The 21,245-nt window shown below is 38.5% G+C and overlaps 1 protein-coding gene across 1 annotated transcript; it reads left to right on the top strand.

The window, feature by feature from the left end:
- Positions 1-1,264: 1,264 nt before the first annotated feature.
- LOC112460358 lies at positions 1,265-21,222 on the top strand (the record flags this gene model as incomplete). The annotated part of the gene is made up of 3 exons (XM_025024999.1): positions 1,265-1,272; positions 4,023-4,264; positions 20,193-21,222. Coding segments are annotated over exons 1-3 (1,280 nt in total), but the record flags the coding sequence as incomplete, so codon positions are not given.
- Positions 21,223-21,245: the final 23 nt, after the last annotated feature.

Here is a 21,245-nt window from a genome sequence, read left to right as displayed (position 1 = left end):
TCTTTGAATAATTTATGGTGTGTTTTCCCATTAAATGTCGTTCGCACATTAAATGCTTGATTTATATATAACTGTATTATGTATAGTAGTGTGCTGCTTCGAATCTTAGAGTGTCAAATAAGGGTTTAGAAGTTTACCAACGTGCAACGAAAGCAAAAAATTGATCTTAGGAAGAAATATTGACTAGAAGAATTTTGCTAAAGACGATTTCCTGTGCAGTTTTTACATTTTGTAAGCTATTTTCGTTTGCAAAGCGTCTTCTCTGTTTCAAATGTTAATTCTTTTTTGTTTTTTCCTTCCATCAGGATATCTAAAAAACTTTACTGTTTCGATCCAGATCAAGGCGTTACTGACACACAACAGGCAAGTTAACAGTAAAACCGACTACCTTCTAGGGCAATAGAAACACAGGGTAGAATAACTTTTCTTGCGTTTATGGATATGAATGAGGCGGAAAGGATTGTTTCGAATCCCGGTTTCAGGTACGAGACAGAATACGGGACATCTATTCGGCAAAAAGCATGTCCGTTGCGTGAACAAGCAAGGCATCTTTGCAAGCGCAACCAGGCAGCAGTGATAAATATATATTGAAATTCTTTAATATTTCCGCCACGAAAAATATAAAAGAGAATTATCACAATTAAGTAATTTAGCTATAAATCGTCAATACAAAATTTTATACTTATGCAAAAGTTATGTCTGTATACATGTTCATTCATACAATTTGTTAGTGTGAAATTATTTTGAAATTATTTATTGTAAGTTTATTTTTACCCAAAAAAATAAAATTTTAAATGATAGATAACTAATCTGATTAGTCGAGTCGAGAACAATGTTGACTTGCACAACAATATTTGGATTTTAATCTAAAAAAACCTAATAATAATTATATAATATAAAGCTCTCTTAGAGAAAAAGCCAAAAAAAAGAGCAAAATTGCAATCAATACTATCTCAGATTCATCCTCCATATGTATGTCATTGATTCGCGACGCGAAATAGGATTGATAATAAATGAGCGTGTTACAAACGAAATAGCGAATAGGAATGCGCGAATGTGTCCTGGGTAAAGCCGACTTACTCGACTCGTAAAGTAGCTAGCGAGAGAAAGAAAGAGAGAGAGAGAGAGAGAAAAAAAGAGAGACAGTGAGCGAGCGAGCGCGAGCGGCGAAAAGAATATAATTAACTGCATGCATCATACGCAACACACCTCGGCGCGAGGTGATCCGCGCTCGCAGCGCGTTCAATGGCTGCGATAAGAGACCATGACGAGGTATGTGCTGAAAGCGTACGAACATCCCTTTACCTGACTGGCCTCTCGAGTGACTTGAGTCCTGCCAGAAAAACGTGCGGCGCACTTCGCCAAGGCGGCCTCAATCACATGTGTGTGCGGTTCCACAACCTTGACGCCGAAATAGAACCCTACGGTGCGAACCTTCAACAAGACTTGCTGAAGACGAAGCGATCGGAATTTTTTGATAAATAAATTATATTTTAAATCTGAGTTTTGATTCATTTCGATAAGTTTATTATAAATATGTTTAAATATGTCGAAATAATAAAATACTGCTAATTATTAGCAGTATTCATTTAATTTGTAATTTACGGACCACTTGATTTATTAGATTTTTTTTATTTATAACTGTGTATATTTTTTTTTTACTTATGACTCGATGTTTGTTCCGTACATGATAGTTAACGAAATAAAAATTCTGTGGAGAACGTATCGTAAAAAATTACACATTTAATCTTATGTGCAATATTTCATATATACGTGTAATCTCCTTTACATTTAATTTAAGCTACTTTTATGTGTATATGCCGGAAAAATAATTTAGAATGATTTTGCAAATCTATTGTTTTACTTAATCCGTTCTATTCGCCGTTCTATGTGCTCGCTTCTTCGTATTCTCTTTCTTCGTTAACCGCCCCCCTCTCTTCCTCATCGCGCGCGTTATTAGTGAAGGTAACTGTGTAACATTTCGAAATCTCGTTTCTGCCAATTAAACTCAAAACGCGAACGCGCCGCAAGGAGAATGAATTCTTCGTTGGTCAATATGAATTCACGAATACGCTTAGCGTACGTTGTTGCATATCGCTTGTCGAAAACGGCGCGAATTGCACTTCGTCGTTTTCCTCACTTCTGAATTTTTTCATCTTAACGTTCTCGTCCGCCTGCCGTCGTTAATATCAACGTGGAATAACGTTTAAAAACGACGAGGAAACTTCCGTCGAAAGCGAATCGATTCGCTCGAATCGTCATTGCGAGCCGTCCTTATTTTTTCGACCCAATAATTCCGCTGCCGCGCGCGCGCGCAAAGTTCTGCCAGTCGACAGTCGAGTGGTCGAAATAATTGAAACGTTGAAACTTGAAAATGTTAATTATACGCCACATGTTATAGTAGGCTTTTTCACATAGCTAATATATTTTATTTAAATTGCAAATAATTTTTAACTCACAATACGTATTAATATGAAATTTAGTTAAATGTATAGTACCTACCTATATAATACGTTTTAATTATTATTACTTAAAAAATTTATTGGATACAATAAATACATATAATAAGTGCTATTATTATTAATTAAAAATTAAATTGCAAGCAATAATAATAAAGAAATATTAAAAAAAATATGGTATTCGCGGTATAAATTTAGGATATTCTAATATCGATGTGTGTCACTCGCGCGCGCACATTCTCTTATTTAATTAGAAGACACGTTTTCGTTTAAGGTTTCTGTTACGGTAAAAGATAAGGGCTACTGGCAGTACCTTCAGGTACACGTACATTCAGGTATAGCTTACCTTAGTGGGCCGATCCCAAATATCTGGCTACAGGGGAGCTACCCAATAAGATGAAGATATCGCCTCCGTATGACACCACTGCGGGTATTATGCGAAGAGGTGGGATGACGTTAGCAGGGTAGCACGAGAGTGGTGTAGGGGCGGTGGAAAGCATATCGGTAGATAGCGGAAGAAGAGCAGCGGCGACTGGTAGAGTGAGAAAGGAGCGGGAGGAACACAACACTCGTTGCACGAGTGGGGGGTCCACCGGATCGTTGTAACGAGGCCTCTCGGCCCCAGTCGGTCGCTATCGTAAGGCCCGCAGCAGTAAGGGCTTACAAGTCAGGCAGTACGTTTCTACTTGGTCTACTTTCGGGACTTAGAACCGTGTTCCTCGTTCGCCGTTCGACCGAGTGAATCCGCGAGATGCCTACCTTACCCGTGACATCGGAAGGACGCTCGGAGTAGAGTAGACGCACTGAGACCCGTGACCGAGCGGCACGATCAGCGAAAAACACTTCCGCGCGCGCGTCGATGTTCCCCTCGGGATTCCCTCTGTGATAGTGGACACGTGAATGAACGCGCAATTTTTTCTCCGGTTGGTAGGATTTTTCCGAAGGCCTTGATATGGACTCAGTGTGATGTGTCTAGGATTCGAATTCGGGGACGGAGGTCTTCTCGGATGAACGGCGACGTTCATCGATGGCTTTTGATGATATGGAATATATCCTGTCACTAGTGCTTTGCGAGCTTTTGCGAGAGCTAAGATAGAGAGAGAAAGAGAGAGACAGAGAGAGGAAAGCAAAGCGAAATTAAAAATTGTCAACAGAGCAAAATCATAAACAATTATTGAAACAGAAATTCATAAGTATCGAAGAGGGGGGGAAGTAGGTCAGCGAGAAACGGAGCTTTGGGTGTCGTTGGCCCGTGAAGCCGATGGAAATACTGATGAATGAAGTTCGAGGACAACAGAGATCGAAGAGGCACAGGAGGAGAGCCTGGGCTAGGTCAAGGACTTTGTGCGGGATTCCTTCCTCGTGATCCACGGTGGTCTTCGCTCAAGCCCGTCTCTACCCAGGACGGTGAAAACAAGGGAGAGCGAAGAATAAGGAGAGTGGAGTGAAAAAAATTAATCTCTAATATATCTCAGTCTTCTCTCGGACGAATTCTGATGTGTCTATGCACAGTAGCCGGTCGTCGCCAGTACGTTCCACTTGCCCCGCGCGATTGTGCTGAAGAGTCTCGCCGTTTGTTTCCGTTGTCAATGCGCCGCGTCCCGTTTCTATCCCCGTACTCCATCGTGAAAAGGTGAATCGCGGGGGATTTTCAAAAGTGTTAAATTCTTTGATCCGTTGTCGGGGGAAGCCGGTCCATCGGGTGGATAGAGTGTGCGCGTCGCTCCTTTGGATAGATTTACAAGAGGAGATCCTGCCGAGGAGGCCCAGCAACGAAACCATTCTGGATACCAAGCTATTCATACGTAAGTTACCCAGCCCGGATCTACGCCACGCGTTTATCGGACGCATGTTTTTTTCTTATTCGTCCGATAAGTATGCATCTTTAGTGTGCATGTATGAGTCGGCGCGCGACACAACGTGCGAAAAACCACAAAAGTTGGTGTCTGTTTGACGGTAAGATGGTCGGGTTGTAATGTTTTGTGATGTATTTTTTTTTGCATCTGGATATTCATCAAGATTACAGATCCAGCATGCACGTTTTATACAGAGCACTTCCGAAACGGTGATACAATCGAGAAGAGTACGATTTCTCGCGAGGTGATTGGCCGAAAATGAAAAATAAAGTATCCTTCGTACGAAGAGTCGTTTCTGTTTGAAAAGTTTGAAAATTGGGAACTTATATTTATGCTTTCGTAAACATAAATAATTGTCAATAGTCTTGTGTGTATTGTACATTGTCGATCTTCAACAATAATTTATTCTTTTCGATCGTACCAACAATCCAAGGAGACTCTACAAACCTGCATGTAACATTTATATGTATACATATTTTTTACAGTTTATATATTTATTTTAATTTTTATATATTGAACTGGTTGGATTTTAGAAAAATTTAAGCAAAAATATATATGCAGGTGTGCCGATGTTCGTGCGATATAATGAATACTACATTATAACCTTAATTATATAAAATATTACATTATAAAATATAAATATAAATATCGTATTACAAATTATTTTGAATAAAAAAATAGATTTTTATTAGTACATTTTTTGAGTATTCGCTATAAGCCTAGTTTTGATTGTTACTTCGAGTTTCTCAATTTTTGATGACGATTTAGAAGACGATTTAAGTAACAATTGAAATTAATATCGCTAGTTATAACAAATATTGCGCGAATACGTCGAATAACATATTTTGAATATTATATCACATGGACATCCGTTCATGGACCTGCATATTAAAACCTTTGCTTAAATTTTTCTAAACGTTATTCAAAATATAAACATTAGAATAGAGGTCTAAACGAATAGGTACTACAATTGAATTATACTATATTAATAATAATTCGAATATATATTATATTATACGGACATATATATTTGATGGTTAATACTGACCCGCAATCTTTGTTCACGTACCTTTTTTATTGAAACTTTTGTGCTAAAATAATTTATTTATTTAGAAACCATGCGATTGCAGAAGGGAAATCAATCATGTTAACGAATTTGCGCCGTTGACTAATTCGTATTAGTGATTATATTGATTAATCCGGTTAGGAGTAAAGAATTTGAATTTTTGGAATATCGCAAAACCTCCGCCGCAGTGGAGTTCCATGATTTTACGAATCGTTTGTCGTCTACTACTTCTTGTGCCACATACGTCACTCGAATTACCACGCTTTCTAACGATAGAACTTCGTTCGCCACTCACGATAAGTAGTCGTCTATTTGTGCGCCCGAGTCAATAATTTTGCGACAGGGTCGAATCGATCGAATCGAAGCCCACATCGCGATATCGTGAACCACGCGTTGAGACAAGGTCAAGTTTATATTCGAACGTATTTGGAAATTCTAAAAACGGTAAAGATTCCTTTACAATCTTCCGAGGACCAAAGATTTTGAGCGATTCTGATAGTCGTAAGATATTTGTATGTGAAACAATAGATTTTAATTAATTCTTAAAAAGAAATTTTCTTTTCTAAAAATTCCCTATTAAATTGCAGTTTGTAAGACTGGTAGTTACACTTACGTGTACACATGCACCCACACATACATATATACACATATATATATTTCTGACAATTTTTATTTAAATAAAAATTAATTTTTATTTACCAAGAAAATTTTATTCCTTTTTCGTTTTAATAGACCGTGTCAATTTTTTGTGTTATATTATACATCATCTTCTAGAATTGTAAAATTATTGAAATCATGATAAAAAAACCTGTACATTATAAACATGTTATACGTTGTCTCATAAGTCAAAATAGGCCAAAGGGTTATTTTCGTCGAGACACTACTTTCTGGTCAAAATCAGGTTACTATAGTTTTTTTTCCCCATACTCCACAGCCTACATTATATTGCGTGTAACCCGTTCTAACGGAATTCCGAAAATTGTGGCGTCCCGAAAAGTTTTATGTACCGTCGAACTGTAAATCTTTGAAAAGAGTCTATTTCCGGATACTATAAAAAAAAAGGAAATGTCTAACGAATTTTTCCTGGTTTAGCATTTAGTGATATATATAGAGCTAAATTGACCATTCTGGCCAGGTATTCAAGTGTTGGGTTCGGTTCACCCGACAGTACCCTTAAGCAATAAATCTCCAATGAATAGGTTACCTATTTTTCCTCGCCTATTTCTAAATTCTCGTTATTGTTTAAGAAGTGTCCGAAATTAAATACCGTGCGACAAACGTAAAATACATATAGTCATACAAACAATAGAAACCTATGAAAAGAAAATATTTGAAAAAAGTGGTAGCTCAAAAGATCTTGCGCCTCCGTGTATTCTCGAGATAACGAAATTAATTTTCGCATAGACTAGTACGATGTGCTTTAAGCTTACAATTAGATTTCAAAGGTTATAAGATTTTGTCGCCCCATGACGTCGCGTCGTGAGTTTGAATAAAATAAAATTCCATGGCGCGCGCCATCATTATTGTTTTTTTTTCCTGTGCATATCTTATCGTTTTTACTTAAAGACAATCGAGTTATCGAGAACGAATAGAAGCTCGTTATACATCTCCGCGGTTATATCTTCACGTTCCCCCGGAGTTTCTTTTGCGAGACTCGACTTGGCTGTTAGATATTCGGACGACGGCGACGACGACGTAAAACCACGTACACTACGATAACGACGAAGACGGAGGCTGCTAAGTTTGCGGTGAAATTTCTCCGGAACGACTTCCTTACCCGGCTCGCTAGTGGGGGCCCGGACTTGTTGCCCGAGGTTGTAGACATCTCGCAAGGCGGTTCGTTGCTCCTCGATGCCAATCCGCGATTGGCTCGGGGACGGTCTCAGTGTCAGGTCGTCGATTTCTAGTGGTGTGCGCTTTTTATGCAACGACTCCTCTTCGCGCAGCTCGATTTCGATGGGGCACGTTGCCTGTGCGAGGATCCCTCGATTAATGTTATAAGGAAATCGACGGTGTTTGTCGCAAATCGCGAGACGATCGTATAATTGAATGGAATATTGATGAACGATTGGTTAAACGTCTTCTGTGCTTGTCAGCTATCAAAATTGCTTAATTTCTCAAGCTAAGTTGAGCTGCAGACCATTGATTGACAATGATAAAAATTTCATTCAAGGATTTCCACAGGATAAATAAAATCTGTGATAGATCAAATCTGTGCAAAGTTTATGAACATTTTTAACTAGTAATACAAATTAGGCTCAAATTCGTTAACATCGTCTTCTTTTTGCAATTGCATGGTTTCTAAATAAACTAATTATTTTGACACAAAAATGTCCTGAACAAAAAAAAAGTATAAAGCAAGATTTTAGATCTTTTATATTTCTTCACCATAGGTAATTTCGTGAAAAAAAAGTTACGCAGAAATCGAACATTTCTTAGAACGCTGTTCATCTGGATATGCCTGATTTTTCCGTAGCTTTTGCGTTTCCTAACGAAAGGTTAAAGTAAAAACGAAGTCTTTAAATTATCTTGTTGCCCATTGAATTTGCAAAGTGTTTCAAAATATGTTCGCCATACGTAACGATATTCTTTACATGTAGGTACATATTCTATATTGTCAGTGTGTTTAACACAAAAGCGTGAGACATTGTGAATATACAATTATATTGAAAACTTATTAATTGCATATAAATGAATCGTTTGTTTTGATGTTATATATTATACTGTTAATTTACTAAATTTTCTGGCAATATTTAATTCACAATTGTCTTCAAAATCTAACCGTAATTTTGTAAGATATTTAGCACTTCACGATTTAAGGCACGATAATACAATGTAAACGAAATATTGGGACATCCTGTGTGTGTGCGCGCGCGCGCGCACATTGGCACCAATAGAGTGCTAATGCAGAGAATATCTTAACATATGGTGAACATATACTTCATTTTTACTGCATTTGCGTCGCAAATTGTAAAGCAAAATGTTGCCGCAGGCGTTCTGTAATATCAGGGTCGGAATTTAACGGGCGCAATCGCGAGCTATCGGGAGCAATATTGCCACACACATATAAATTTAATAATTAATATATCATTTAAATGATTGGAAGCATAAATGTAAAGATTTGTTTGCAAATCTTTGCTTAAATAATCCGTAATACAATGCGCGTTAACACATTTAAATTTGCATGTCTACGTTTCATAAACGTGAACATATATTTGTTCATACATATAACTTTCGCCGCATTTGCGGTGACCTTCTTCGGAGGAACGTAATAAATTATTTAATTGAAAATCCTTTTGTTTGCGCTCTACACGTCAAACACTTTACATTTTGCAAAATGTTAAAGAGAGCCAACGTGTAAAATTAAAACTTAAACTTAATAAAGACATTGTTATTTGCGGACCGATATTGTGCGCCAGTTACATTTTACCGGCATTATTTCACTCGAACGAGATAATTTTACAAAAGCGAGAGAAAGAGAGGCCGCGGGAAAGGCGGGGGGGGGGAGGACGGGACATGAGAAAGAAACGGTGAGAAATAGAAGCGGAAAGGGAATGCGGGAGAGAGACAAGGAAAGAGAGAGGAAAGACGAGAGAGAGAAAAAGTAGCCGGCTGCGCGAGAAGGACGGCAGAACAACAGTGTGGTGGGGTTATTCTCCGCTGGTGCGGTGTGCCGCGGTGGCTAGAGAGTAGGTCAGTGTACCACATTAACCGGTACTCCGTCGGCGGTACGGCGGGAGGAGGGGAGGTCTTCCGACTCGTCGGTTCCGTAGAGTCTATAGCTACAACACCGTGAGCGCCGCATCCACGGCCGTCGCTCACGGCCGTCCGTGGGTACCGGGACCCCGGCGGCGATCGCCCACGGTCGCTCCGCGAACGACGATCGCACGAATCCGCGCGGTCATCCGTGTCGGCCCATCGCGAGCGATCGTCCATGTACAGAAATACGGAAACCCGACTTATCTTAAAAAAAAAAAAATCTTCTGAATACCCTTCGGCAAAAATCTCGTAAACCATTTTTTTTTAGATCTATTTTTGGATTTCGAACGCGGCACAAGTCGCCACAAATTCATTGCAGACTGCAGACAATGAGAAAAAAATATCTAAAAAATTTCCCGAGATCAATTATTAATTATAGTTTGCCATTCCTCAAAATTTCCAGGCGCCAGTTAGGTGCCTTAATTTTTCTCCGTTAAAATTATTATTTAGATTTGCCCGTTGTGTGTGCTTGGCCCGACGCTGGTGTCCGCGCGCGGCCTTCGAAATCTCTTCCGCTCGGACTTGGTGCGTACGCGACTTGTCCTTGCGGCGAAAGTGCCATGAAATGCCGACAAACCAGTGTTGTTTCGGGTACGACCGCGGTATGCGAATGTTCGCCAGTCCGCGCGCACTTCCTCGACACCGTCCCTGTCTCTCTTCGACGTCTTTTTAACCTTTACCTTAAGGGTCGTCGCACTTTCTCCGACAGCCAAGCGGTACCAGCTTACCTCACGCACGCATCTACGTATCTAGCCGCAGCGCATTCTGGTTTCAGCGCACGTCGCTTCAACGACGAACGATGCGATTATTTTCAACGGGAATCTTCTTTCGAATCTTCTGACTCATATTACCTGCTTCGGAATATACTGTCATCGATTTACTAAATATTTTATTAATTTTTAAATCCTTAAATTGCACACAGATACAAACCATTTTTTGTCAACTTCGTTAATTTACTAGTAAAAACGATAATTTTAAATAAAATGTCTCGAAATGCTTCTAAATTTTTTTTTATTTCTGTATTGCACAAGCGTTAAAAAATTTTTTTATTTTACATTTTGTTTATAGAATTAATTTTGTTAACTTTCTAATGTAAACTGTATAATATTATCTTACTTATTGAAATTGGTGTGTGTATAACTTCTAGTTTTAATTTACATTTAATTTTTAAATAAATAATTTTAACGTCTTATTAAATATCTATCTTTGTATCTATTTACCTTAGGATTCCTGTTTTAGAGAATTATCTTCAAAGTCGAACACCTAATAGAATAAACGATCAATTTGTGATAAGAGTTAATATACCTAGTTAAAATTCTTTCTTTTCATTTCACATTTTCTTTTGGTACGACACGTATGCTTCGGTTCTTCTTCTTCCTTTTTTATTTTATTTAATAAATAATCAATAAGTAATTATATTAATATAATTTAGGTTTTTAATAGCTTTTAGCATCATTAAGTTTAAATTAGAAAAATTCCATTATTGACGAAAAAGGTATTGTTCTTTTCCGGGCGCTTCCATTTCATGGAGTTTTTAGTTCAGCGAATTGTGCGTGCAATTCTGCAAATCTTTCCGTTTATCTCGCATAAGATATAAAACGAATATGACATTAATAATACACAATGTTGGGACAAACCATAATACTCGGATATCCTATTAACATATTTTATCGATACGGAGGGACGTGTTTGGAAAGTCGTACAGTAATCGATAATCGAATCAATGAGAAACATAACAATACCCTTGTAACATTTTCTATATGCCCACATAATGGCAATCGGCCAATTTATGGGGTCACTAATGAACCGGCTAAATATAACCGCGCTCTAATACACCGTTATAAGATAGTTGAAAGATAGTACCCTCATTTGAGACTTATCTGTTTGTCTAAGAAATTATCGCGAAAGTCGTCGCGACCAGTGCATTAAATGTCTCCTGCATTCCCGAAATATCAAAAGTTCCCGAATACCAAGGAGCTTTCGCATAGCTATAATCAATTGGGATAATCAGCTAATGGGATTTCCTAAATAACTGCGACGCATACATATCTCGTTTGATATACACCCGATATGTCTGACTCTAATGCCTGTTTTCTACTTAGCGTCTTATAAATTAAAATATTCTCTCGCTTACGAATAAAAGACAGCACATTTTATTTTCATTCGCTTTGCCATTAATTGCATTACAAAATTCAATTTTTAATTTAAAAAATATACCTAACTTGGAATATAATTGCAATATAATTTAAGATTTTCTCTACAAACTTCTTTTTTATTTTAGCGCTGATGTTTCATAATATTTATAAATAACAATCTTTTTAGTTGATTTTAGTTACCTAATTTAAATTAATTACGATAAATATCAATAATAAATTTCACTATATTCCCACACGAAACAAAAGAAAGAGAGAGTATATATACAAATAGTAAAAATAATTATTATCGCTAAAAAGGAATAATCTACAATGAATGAAAAAGATCAAAGTAACGCTTGCAATTAGAACTTGCGATTAAAAAAAAAAGCGTAACGCGTTGTAAAGAATTAAAATGAGTCGATCGGGGACGCGAATGAACGCGTTGTCCGTCGCGGCTGCGTAACGAGGCGAAAAGATCCATTCCGCGTACAGCCGGACACGGAAGTATGGAAATGAATTTCACGTTTGGTCGCGTCTGGTTCTGCGTGCTACGGTGTGGGTCACGGGTATCGAGCGGGTTCCCAACCGGTCGCCCACCGACGGCGGCGAGCATGCGAGCGAGCGAGCGAGCGAGGACGAAGACGCTCTCGCGGCGAGCGTGACTCGTTTGAGGCCCGATGTGGGTCATTCACGGGGAACCGCGTTTCGCACGCGCCATTTTTCGTAACGAAAAGGAAAGCCGCGGTCGGCCGGCTGGCGAACGCTTAGCAAAATCTGACTGGTCTTGCGTAGGCCTCCCCGAGCTTCTCGGCTACCCGGTAACGGTGCCTCGACCTACTTCCGTTCCCCAGTATACGTGCCGATATAGTTTAGCCGGGCATAGTCATCGCGCGGACAAGTGTGCCGCCGATGCGCGCCGCGCCGCGCCGTGCCGCGCGGCATTTCTTCCGGCTGGCCGCGGGATGACGCGGACCGGCCGCGGAAGATAAAACTTTTTCACGTGCGGAAAACCGCAGGGAACGAGACGTAATGACCTAAATACAAAAAAAATTGATATCGATCAAAAAATAATTCGTAATTTAAGTAATGTGTAATTCGCGAAGCTCTAAACATTACCGAAAATACAAAGATAAATGTATAGAAATTTACATACATGTATGAAAATGTAAGCGCGCGGAAACAGGAATCTCGAGAAGGAAGACGCGATGACGCTTACACGCACGGCTGACAGTCACTCGCGAGACGGGTCCAGGAATCGCCGCGCGCGGGAATCGCGAGGAAAATCGCACGCATGGTCGCTCGCGCAGAAGTGGGTCGTCGCGGAAACCGCGCGCGGCTCGCACGCGCCATTTTTCACAACGAAAAGGAAAGCCATTCGGGCAAAATCTAGTCGATTTGCGTAGGCTTCGGCCGTGCAGCCGGCTGTAACGGTGCTCCGGCCTACTTCGGCCGCCCCACTGAGAGAGCGCGAGCGCGGTATGGTTTCGGCTTGTAGTCACGGCACGGATATTCGCGAACGGCGTCGGCGTCGGCGGCGGCGGCGACCCCCTCTGACTCGGTCTCGCGGGGGCCCCGATGTGAGGGACGAACGAACGGACGGATGGGATACGGGTATCCCTTTGCGTATACTCACGCACCAATATGACACGCACACGTCGAACAAGATGCGTGTGCACATGCGTGAGACTGTATAGCGCCGATGGATGGACGTACATCTCGTTCCGGGATTTTGCCTCCTGCGGTGGAAGAAATCCCCTCCCGGAAGAGATTAGGAATTCCTCGTGCGAGAGGAGGAGCTTAATTTATTCAGAATTTTTATGGAGATTATAAAGATATATTTTCAATAAATGGATGACTCTCCTAAAATATCTCCTGTTATATGCAGAATGCTGGGCTAATAATAATTCATTTATTGATTTATTTACATATTCATCTCTCTTTTATTAATTTGTTTTTTAAATGAGAAACCCGTCTGTATATTATTACGGGATGAATTATAATTGGAAAGCCTTTCGCATGCCAAGTTAAATTGCAATTATCAATAAAATATTGATCCAAAGTTGCAAAGATTCTGCCTTTCACAATTTAATTACTAACGATAGAAAGAAGTGGATGAAACACAAGATATTCCGTTCTTCTAGAGATAAAAGATTATTTGAACTTACAAAAGATACTCTAACAGTAGAAAATAGATATTACGGGTCAGACATATCAGATCTGTATCGAGGAAGATAAATACATATTCTCACATTTTGGAAAATTACTTATTTAATGATAACGCTTTTGCTCTTTTTAAGAGACTTATAATCGTTATTATTATTATTATAATGAATAATTATTAGACAATTCTATTATAAAAAAGATAATTAAGTAGACAGAGTTATACGAAGATGACAGCCGATGGAATGTTGATCCACGGTAAGAAATAAGACCGAATTCGGCCAGCTCCTTGCGAGTGTTTGGCCGAGTGTCTGGTGATAAACGTGATTTAACGACGTTTTAAATTTAAACAGGAAGAAACGTATTCGCCATAAACCCGGGCACGTCCGTCGGTCGCAAACACCGGCTACACCGGGTACAAATCGGTACGGCCGAATTTGTCGTATCGCACGAATACCCGGTGATCCCATTGATAAGTAGCCCACGGAGGCATCGTCGTAGGCACCGAAAAAGCGGGCCTGATCGATCCTCGCGCGCGGGCCCACCGCGCGAACGAGTCGAGCGCGTCCGCGCCGTTGGATAACGGTACTCGGCGAGAGAGGACCCCCCCTGTCCTCTCGCTTCACGAGTTCCGAAGTGAGGGGGGAGGGGGGGAAAGGTTGTAAAGGGAGGGAGTACTTATTCTGAAATGTTTACCATTGACAAGGACGGAGTCTAACCGACGACAAGGACGGACTCGAAGCTGCTCCGGCAGAACGAGAGGAGAGGTAGAATAGCACAGGGGGGAGGGAGGGGGGAGTTTCGCGAGAGGGAGATAACGATGACGATGACGATGACGACGACGATGACGACGGACGCTCGAGGAAGCGACAGGCGGAGCCGATTTGCACGTTTCTCATGACGTGTATATCGCCGCGCGGCTACGCGGATATGTCAATCGAAATGGAAAAGAAAAAAAGGGACGTTTAAGGATAAGGATACGAGCAAACAGGATGCGAACAATGAAAAACGCTTATTCTTGCGTGAGTAAGGATCTTTCATTTCGGCAGAAAATAGCGGCAGGTGGATCTACCGCTTCTGTGGATTCGGAAGCGCGTAATTGTCATACAGCAGTGGCTGGTATTGAGAATCCGGTACGGTAAAATTTAATTTTTTTTTTTTATTTACTTACAGCAAGTCAGGAAACGCACCTGAAAATTCGATCGCATTGTTACGTCGTAACAGAGCGTATAGCATTTTAACTTTTTATCTTCGACAATACTCTTCCCTTCCGATTATTTCTCCTACCGATTTGCTGTTCCGCGCTCATCGTTTTCTATTGTATTTGATTACTTTCAGGAAATTTTAATTAGTTTGGTCCGTTTTCAAAAGATGGCTCTAGGTGCTATAAAAACGGACCGAATTAAGTTGTACACCTAATATTTTATCAATATCCTACTTTCCGTTTTAATTTTGACCGCTACGAATCGAATGTTGATGAAACTTGAATTTTGCATTAGGTATAGGGGGTTCTTGATAAAGAGAATGATAATATACAGTTTGATATAAGTTTTCACGCATAAATTTTTGTCAAAGTTGATAATACTGACATTATCTTCGTTCATTAACTTTGTTAATAAATTAAATTTAACGTTTTTTACTATATACTTATTAATTTATTATTAACTTTCATTACCAATTTACTTATTAATTTTTGCTATTAATTAGATACATAATAAATATTGTGATTGATCGCAGCGTCGATTTAAAAAATAATAAATTTTTACAGTGCTATATAAAATTAATGCAAAAAAATGGTGCAGCATGTGTTTAAATTTGATATATCTCGCACTTTTTGATACAGGTGAGTGTCAATTAATTAATTATTATTATTAAAGATTATGATTAAATATACAAACATATTATTAATAATGAATGGTATAGCTAGTCTAACTGTAATGTTATCAACACATAAACATGCTATTATAATATATGCACAATTCATTTCGTTCGATAGTTATTACTCTCTTAACTTAATAAATTGTAACTAATTTATTAAGTTAACTAATAAGCTTATTAATTATGCAATTAACATAAGTTAAAATAGCTTCTTCTGCTTCTTTACAAATTAATTTATTTTCTTGTAAATTGTTATCAATTCTTCTAAAATAACAATATCTAGTCACAAATAAAAATATAACAATTTTCTGTAAGTTGTAAAGACAATGTATATAAAACCTTGTTGCGTACAATGAATTCAAAGCTGAAGTTAAAATTATATGTATTATTTTGATAGAGATGCTTATTCTTACATATTAAACTACTTAATGTCTCAACAAAAATGTAGTTAAACTCCGCTTTGCTTAGCCTCTGCTTTTCTACTGTTCATCAATCTTACTCTCGCTACTTCAATTCTCTCAATGCCTCAGATTGCTTTCTCATTCGTCGCGTGGTCACATGATCACGCATAAACTTTGTAACAATGTAAATATGCAAATATGCCAAATCGAATAAGATATACTTCCTAATTTACGCACTACGTTGCAGTAGTGTTGCAGTCTTGGAAATTATAATGCATGAGGTGTCGTAAAAAGATGTAATCGCAATATTTTGATAACATGATTATGCAGCACTATTGCGCAATACTGTTCGAATTCTGAAACGAAACATTTTTGCAACAAATAAAATTAAATGAAAGAAGTTAAATTGCTTGTCTGCAGAAAAATCTAATAAATGGAATTGTGGTAGACGCAAATATTGTATAATTGTTGCAGGATGCGTTCTTCCGATATATTTGTATATTTCTTTCTTAACCCTTCCGGTACGGAGCGACCACAGGGGCCCAATTTTCTAACGAGAAACGTATGCGCAAACTCTGCTCTAACAGAAACCCTTATAGAAATTTAATACTGTAAGTGATTTTTTGGCTAGTGATTAATCATTTAAAAGCACTATTAAAAGCACTATTAACAGTGCTTTTAATATTTAAGTGATTAATTACTAGCCAAAAAATCACTTACAGTATTAAATTTCTATAAGGGAAGGCTGCAAATTCATTGGCTATCGCACAGTTTTTAGCCAATAAGCTTGCAGCTTTTCTATTAGAGCAGAGTTTACGCATGCGTTTGTCGTTAGAGAATCGGGCCCCCGGATGCGAACGGCCCTTCATTGCAGTGACCGAAGCGCCGGAAGCGCCGATCTACCGACTTATTAACACGCGATTCAGTCGAAAGAGCTAAGCACTCGACGTTTAACGCTTTCAATTATTATATTTAATAAAACTCAATAACAAAAACATTTAAAAAAATGTATCAACAGAAACATTTCAAGTTAACATTTCAAGTTGCTCGGCCGCAGTGAGGAGCATGTGGACAGTGACTGTCTATAATTGCTCTCCGTACAGAAAGGGTTAAGTACAGCACTCACAATTCGGTTTTAACATTTTTTTTTTTATCAAGCGGTATCCATAATTAATGTAGAGAATGTAAGCCGATTTTTAGTACTTTTTGAATTAAAAAAAAACCTAAATTTGAGAAAGTTATAGCTTGCTAAAGTTTCTTTGATGACGCGGCAATTTTTTAAAAAGTTTACAAAGAAAGTGTGCCATGATCTATCAAACTTAATAAAAAAATTTATGTTAAAACCGAATTGTATCAGAACTTGTTTGCCTGTGTAAATCTCCTCTTCGGTTAACAGATAATTATAAATTGTATTTTCGTACAATCAATATATAATTGACTTTTGGCCAAAGGGGACTTTAGAAATCGAAAATTAGTACTGACACATGTATGAATATTGCGAAAAACTATAACTGTACTGATAATGCCTTATTTGTGAATGCAATCAATGCTGCTTTGCACTAACACTTCTGCTTATCAGCTTGCCTGAATATTCATGTATCAGATTTTTGCAGTGAAATTCTTATTAACACTATTATCCTTTATGTACAGATCGTCAATGAAAATACACTGGTGAAAGAAATCAACAAGACTTAAAGTATATATCGCATATTTTAAGTCAAAACTCTAGTTCTGACAAAATCTACTTACTTTGGAAGACCAAGAAGATTACGAAGTTGGCACAGCCGTGAAACAGCACGAACATGAGGGAACGTCTCAGCATCGTCAAAACAAGAGAAGCCATGAAATTAGCTGAACAAAAAATAACGAGAGCCGTAAACGATGCGAGAGCAGGATATAACAAGGATATAACGAATGAGGGTACGAGCACGAATCCGCAAACCAAAAACGCTGATCGAATCAACGATTCACGTATTATATATTCAGTTTTTATTAATATAATATAAATATACCATTAATCGTCGGACTATGCACATTTTTATACGCGAGAAATTTTATATACAACTGTGGCAAAAACGCTACGACATAAATTAATTACACATATATTTAAGTCTTTCGTACAATTCGTAATATCCTACAATCGTCTTATACTGATACGTTCTTCAATATGTGTGACCTTGTTTTATTTAGCACTATCAATTTCAAAATTGCAAATTTTTTAATGCTAAAGATTTAAGATTATTGCCTGGTTTCACAAATCATGTGCGTAGTCCTACTAATCAATATAATTAGTATAATTAATTAATATTCTTAATTAGTTAGTATAATTAGTTAATTATTATTAATTGGTTAGTATAATATTACTAAGGTCAATTAATATTACTAAGGTTTCATTAATATATTATTTTATTAATAAACTATTTTATATACACTATTTATTAGTGTAGTATTAATTAGCATAATATTCTTTTGATATGCATTTGCGGTGTACACAAACATTTGCACTCATAAGTTCACACTTAATATATTAATGACCAGTTTAATGATCGATTTGCTTTAACTTATTTTATATTATTTATTCATATATTTTTATATCATATTTTACTAAATGGCGCTTTACCACTAGACCACACTGCCACCTATATCATATTTTACTATTTATTTTATACTATTTTATTTTTTATTATATTTTGCATTATTTCTTAAATCATTTATATATATTATTTATTTTATTATTTTTAATATTTTCTTATTGCAGAAGAAGTAACATTACACATATATTACATACATGAACAAGCGCAAGAATATTAATAAGATAGCGTAGTACAAAGAGCAAGGAAGAGTCACACAGGAAGAGCGTTTCTCTCTCAAATTTAAAAATTCAATGTTTAATCTAATTGCCCATATTAAGCAAAAATAACTAGATTATGTTTATAGTCTTTGTCATTTTTAATATTCATTTTTAATCTAATAACATTGTTTCTAATAGCATTATTTTATATGTCACGTATTATCATTGCTATGTTTTAAATTTTTTTTAAATAATTTATTTTTTGTGTAGGTAGTACATATATACATACGTGCACGCACTCACGTATATTATAAATGATATTAATTTACATGAGAGATATGTTATAACCTACTTTTCAATTATATGTATAAAATTCTCATATATATTTTTATTTATTTAATATACAGTAAGATTCTCTAATATACATAAATTTTAAATTTTTACATATATAATAAAAAAGATTTAGAGGAAAATTTTATTCTTTTAATTTTTCTTTTTTATTTCATGTAAAATTTCCAAATAGTAATATATTTATTCTTATGTTAATAATTTCGTGATTACAAACAAGGTTCATAATATGGGACGTATCAGATATCAAAATCAAAGAGATAAATGTCAATTAGTCTTAATACTCGTCTCGAGATGAAATATCTCATTGAGTCTTTTTTTTTCTAGATTTTCCTTTATCTCACTGAGAGCATCGTTCATATTCTTGTACAACGCTATACAAAAATATATTTTTAAACGCGGCAATTTGGTCGACTGAATGTACTCGGCCGTGGCTGGCTAATGTGCCACTAACCCAGTTAGCCGGAGCAAGTCTTTCTTCTTGAAGAGAGGGATCTGCGCCTACCCGGCGCGTATACACTCGCGCTACGTGTACATATACACACCGACACTTGTTTACGCATGGAATATGTAGGCACGATACGTGAGCGTGTTGAGGAGGCCACGTACACGATGCATCCGCGTGCGCTCGCGTGTATGGGTGCATGTAAGCGAGTACGAGTACGAGTGCGATCGTCGGATCGTATCGGCCAGACCTACCTACCTATTCACCGTACCAGCGTCCACTACAAGCATGCCATCAAGCCGTACGCCGTACGGCATGCCTCGCTTGCCTCACGGATTTGCTCCTATTCATTTTCTTCTTCTCTCTCTCCGTCAGCATGAATCCATCTCTCGAGGAGACATCGGAATTCCCCGTGCAAGATTCTTTTTCTCTCTTTTTAATTAACCCCCTTTTTCTCTCTTTTTAGTTAACGCCCCTGAAGTTATATCTTTATATTGTTTGCGAAATATCTTTTACTTTCTTGTCCTTTTAATAGTAGTTTAATTTTTAATTTAATTTAAATTTTTTTTAAATAGCAATAGTAGTAATTTATTTTATATGTCTGTATAAAATAAAAATACCTACCTACTTAAATCTACATCTATATATTGATCTATTATCTATATTATTAAATATTTTCTATACAAGAATATAAGCATGATTTATATTCTAGTAAATGGTAAAATAAAATAAGGATTAGACCTATAAAATTAGACCTAAGGAAATATATAAAAATTAGATATCTATGGATGTCGGGTGGAGGTGTAATGTGAACGTTGTTTTTTTACAGCCTATCCCTATTCGATTTACCTTCATAGTCTGCTACTGCCAATCGATGTCCTTCCTGTGTTACAGGGTGCCACAGCCTCGCTGCTGGTTGCAGTTCCGACGAAACAGCGAAGTTCCGTCCGTGGTTGCCCCCGACTCCGGAGTTGCCCCCGACTCCGGAGTATTCTGAGTACCAGCAGGCATCGCAGTTCAGCAACGGTGATTTCCAGTCTTACGGGCCTCCGTGTAAAAAAATCGCACGCCAACAATCATCCAACCGCGACGGTAACGTTCAGGGTTGTCAAAATTCGTGGTGCTGGACAGTTCGCCCGACGTGGCAGTTGTTCGGTAACGCCGCGACCGATGCGAGGGAATACAGCTTTCCAAATTCATCCGGCTGCCACAATCTTCCATCGTCACCAGAATCTCTCACAGACACCCCGCCGAAACTCGTTGCAACGTCGTCGTTGACGGTCGCGCGGACAGACAACGCGCGGAGGACCCAGGTAGCCAGCTACGCGCGCCCGAAGGAGCGCAGGAATTTCATCTCCGGGCTGTTCGCAACTCAATTCACAACGTCGCCCACGTCGACGAATACGCGTAGCATCGCCGCTACCAACGCGGCGTCGGCCACCGCTAACGTGTACAACGGGCAGCTGCCGTCTCTAAGCTTCGGGAACAAGACGGAGTTTCACGGCGTGCGCCCCCAGGAAGAGCGACAGCAGTCGTGTGGCGGATCGTCCTCGTTGTCCCGATTCAATCCGTCCGCGGCGTACAACCCCACGTCGAACGCCACGCTGAAGATCCTGCCGAGCGTCAGCAGCGGCGACAACGCCTGCGTGGATAGGAACAGTTTCCTGAAGGATTATTCCCTGAGGACGGTACCAGCGGCGCGGGAGGAACAACATAAGTTGCAGCCCGTGGTACCAAGTTACAGGCTCAACAACGCGGGTATATTGGAGGAGACGGGCCCGGTGCTGAAGGAACAGCCCGTGATAGACACGAACGTGGCTGGCACCATCGCTACTCGCAATAATCGTAGCAATTTCAAGCAGCAATCCTTCTGCGGCGGAAGAAGCACCGGCGACGTATCGCTGGTGAGGCACGCGGCCCTGCCGCATTACCTGGACACCATTTCGC

This window comes from Temnothorax curvispinosus, unplaced genomic scaffold (genome assembly GCF_003070985.1).
Source record: "Temnothorax curvispinosus isolate PA1 unplaced genomic scaffold, ASM307098v1 QBEX01010458.1, whole genome shotgun sequence".
NCBI lineage: Eukaryota > Metazoa > Arthropoda > Insecta > Hymenoptera > Formicidae > Temnothorax > Temnothorax curvispinosus.
This window is presented reverse-complemented; position numbering and strand designations above follow the sequence as displayed.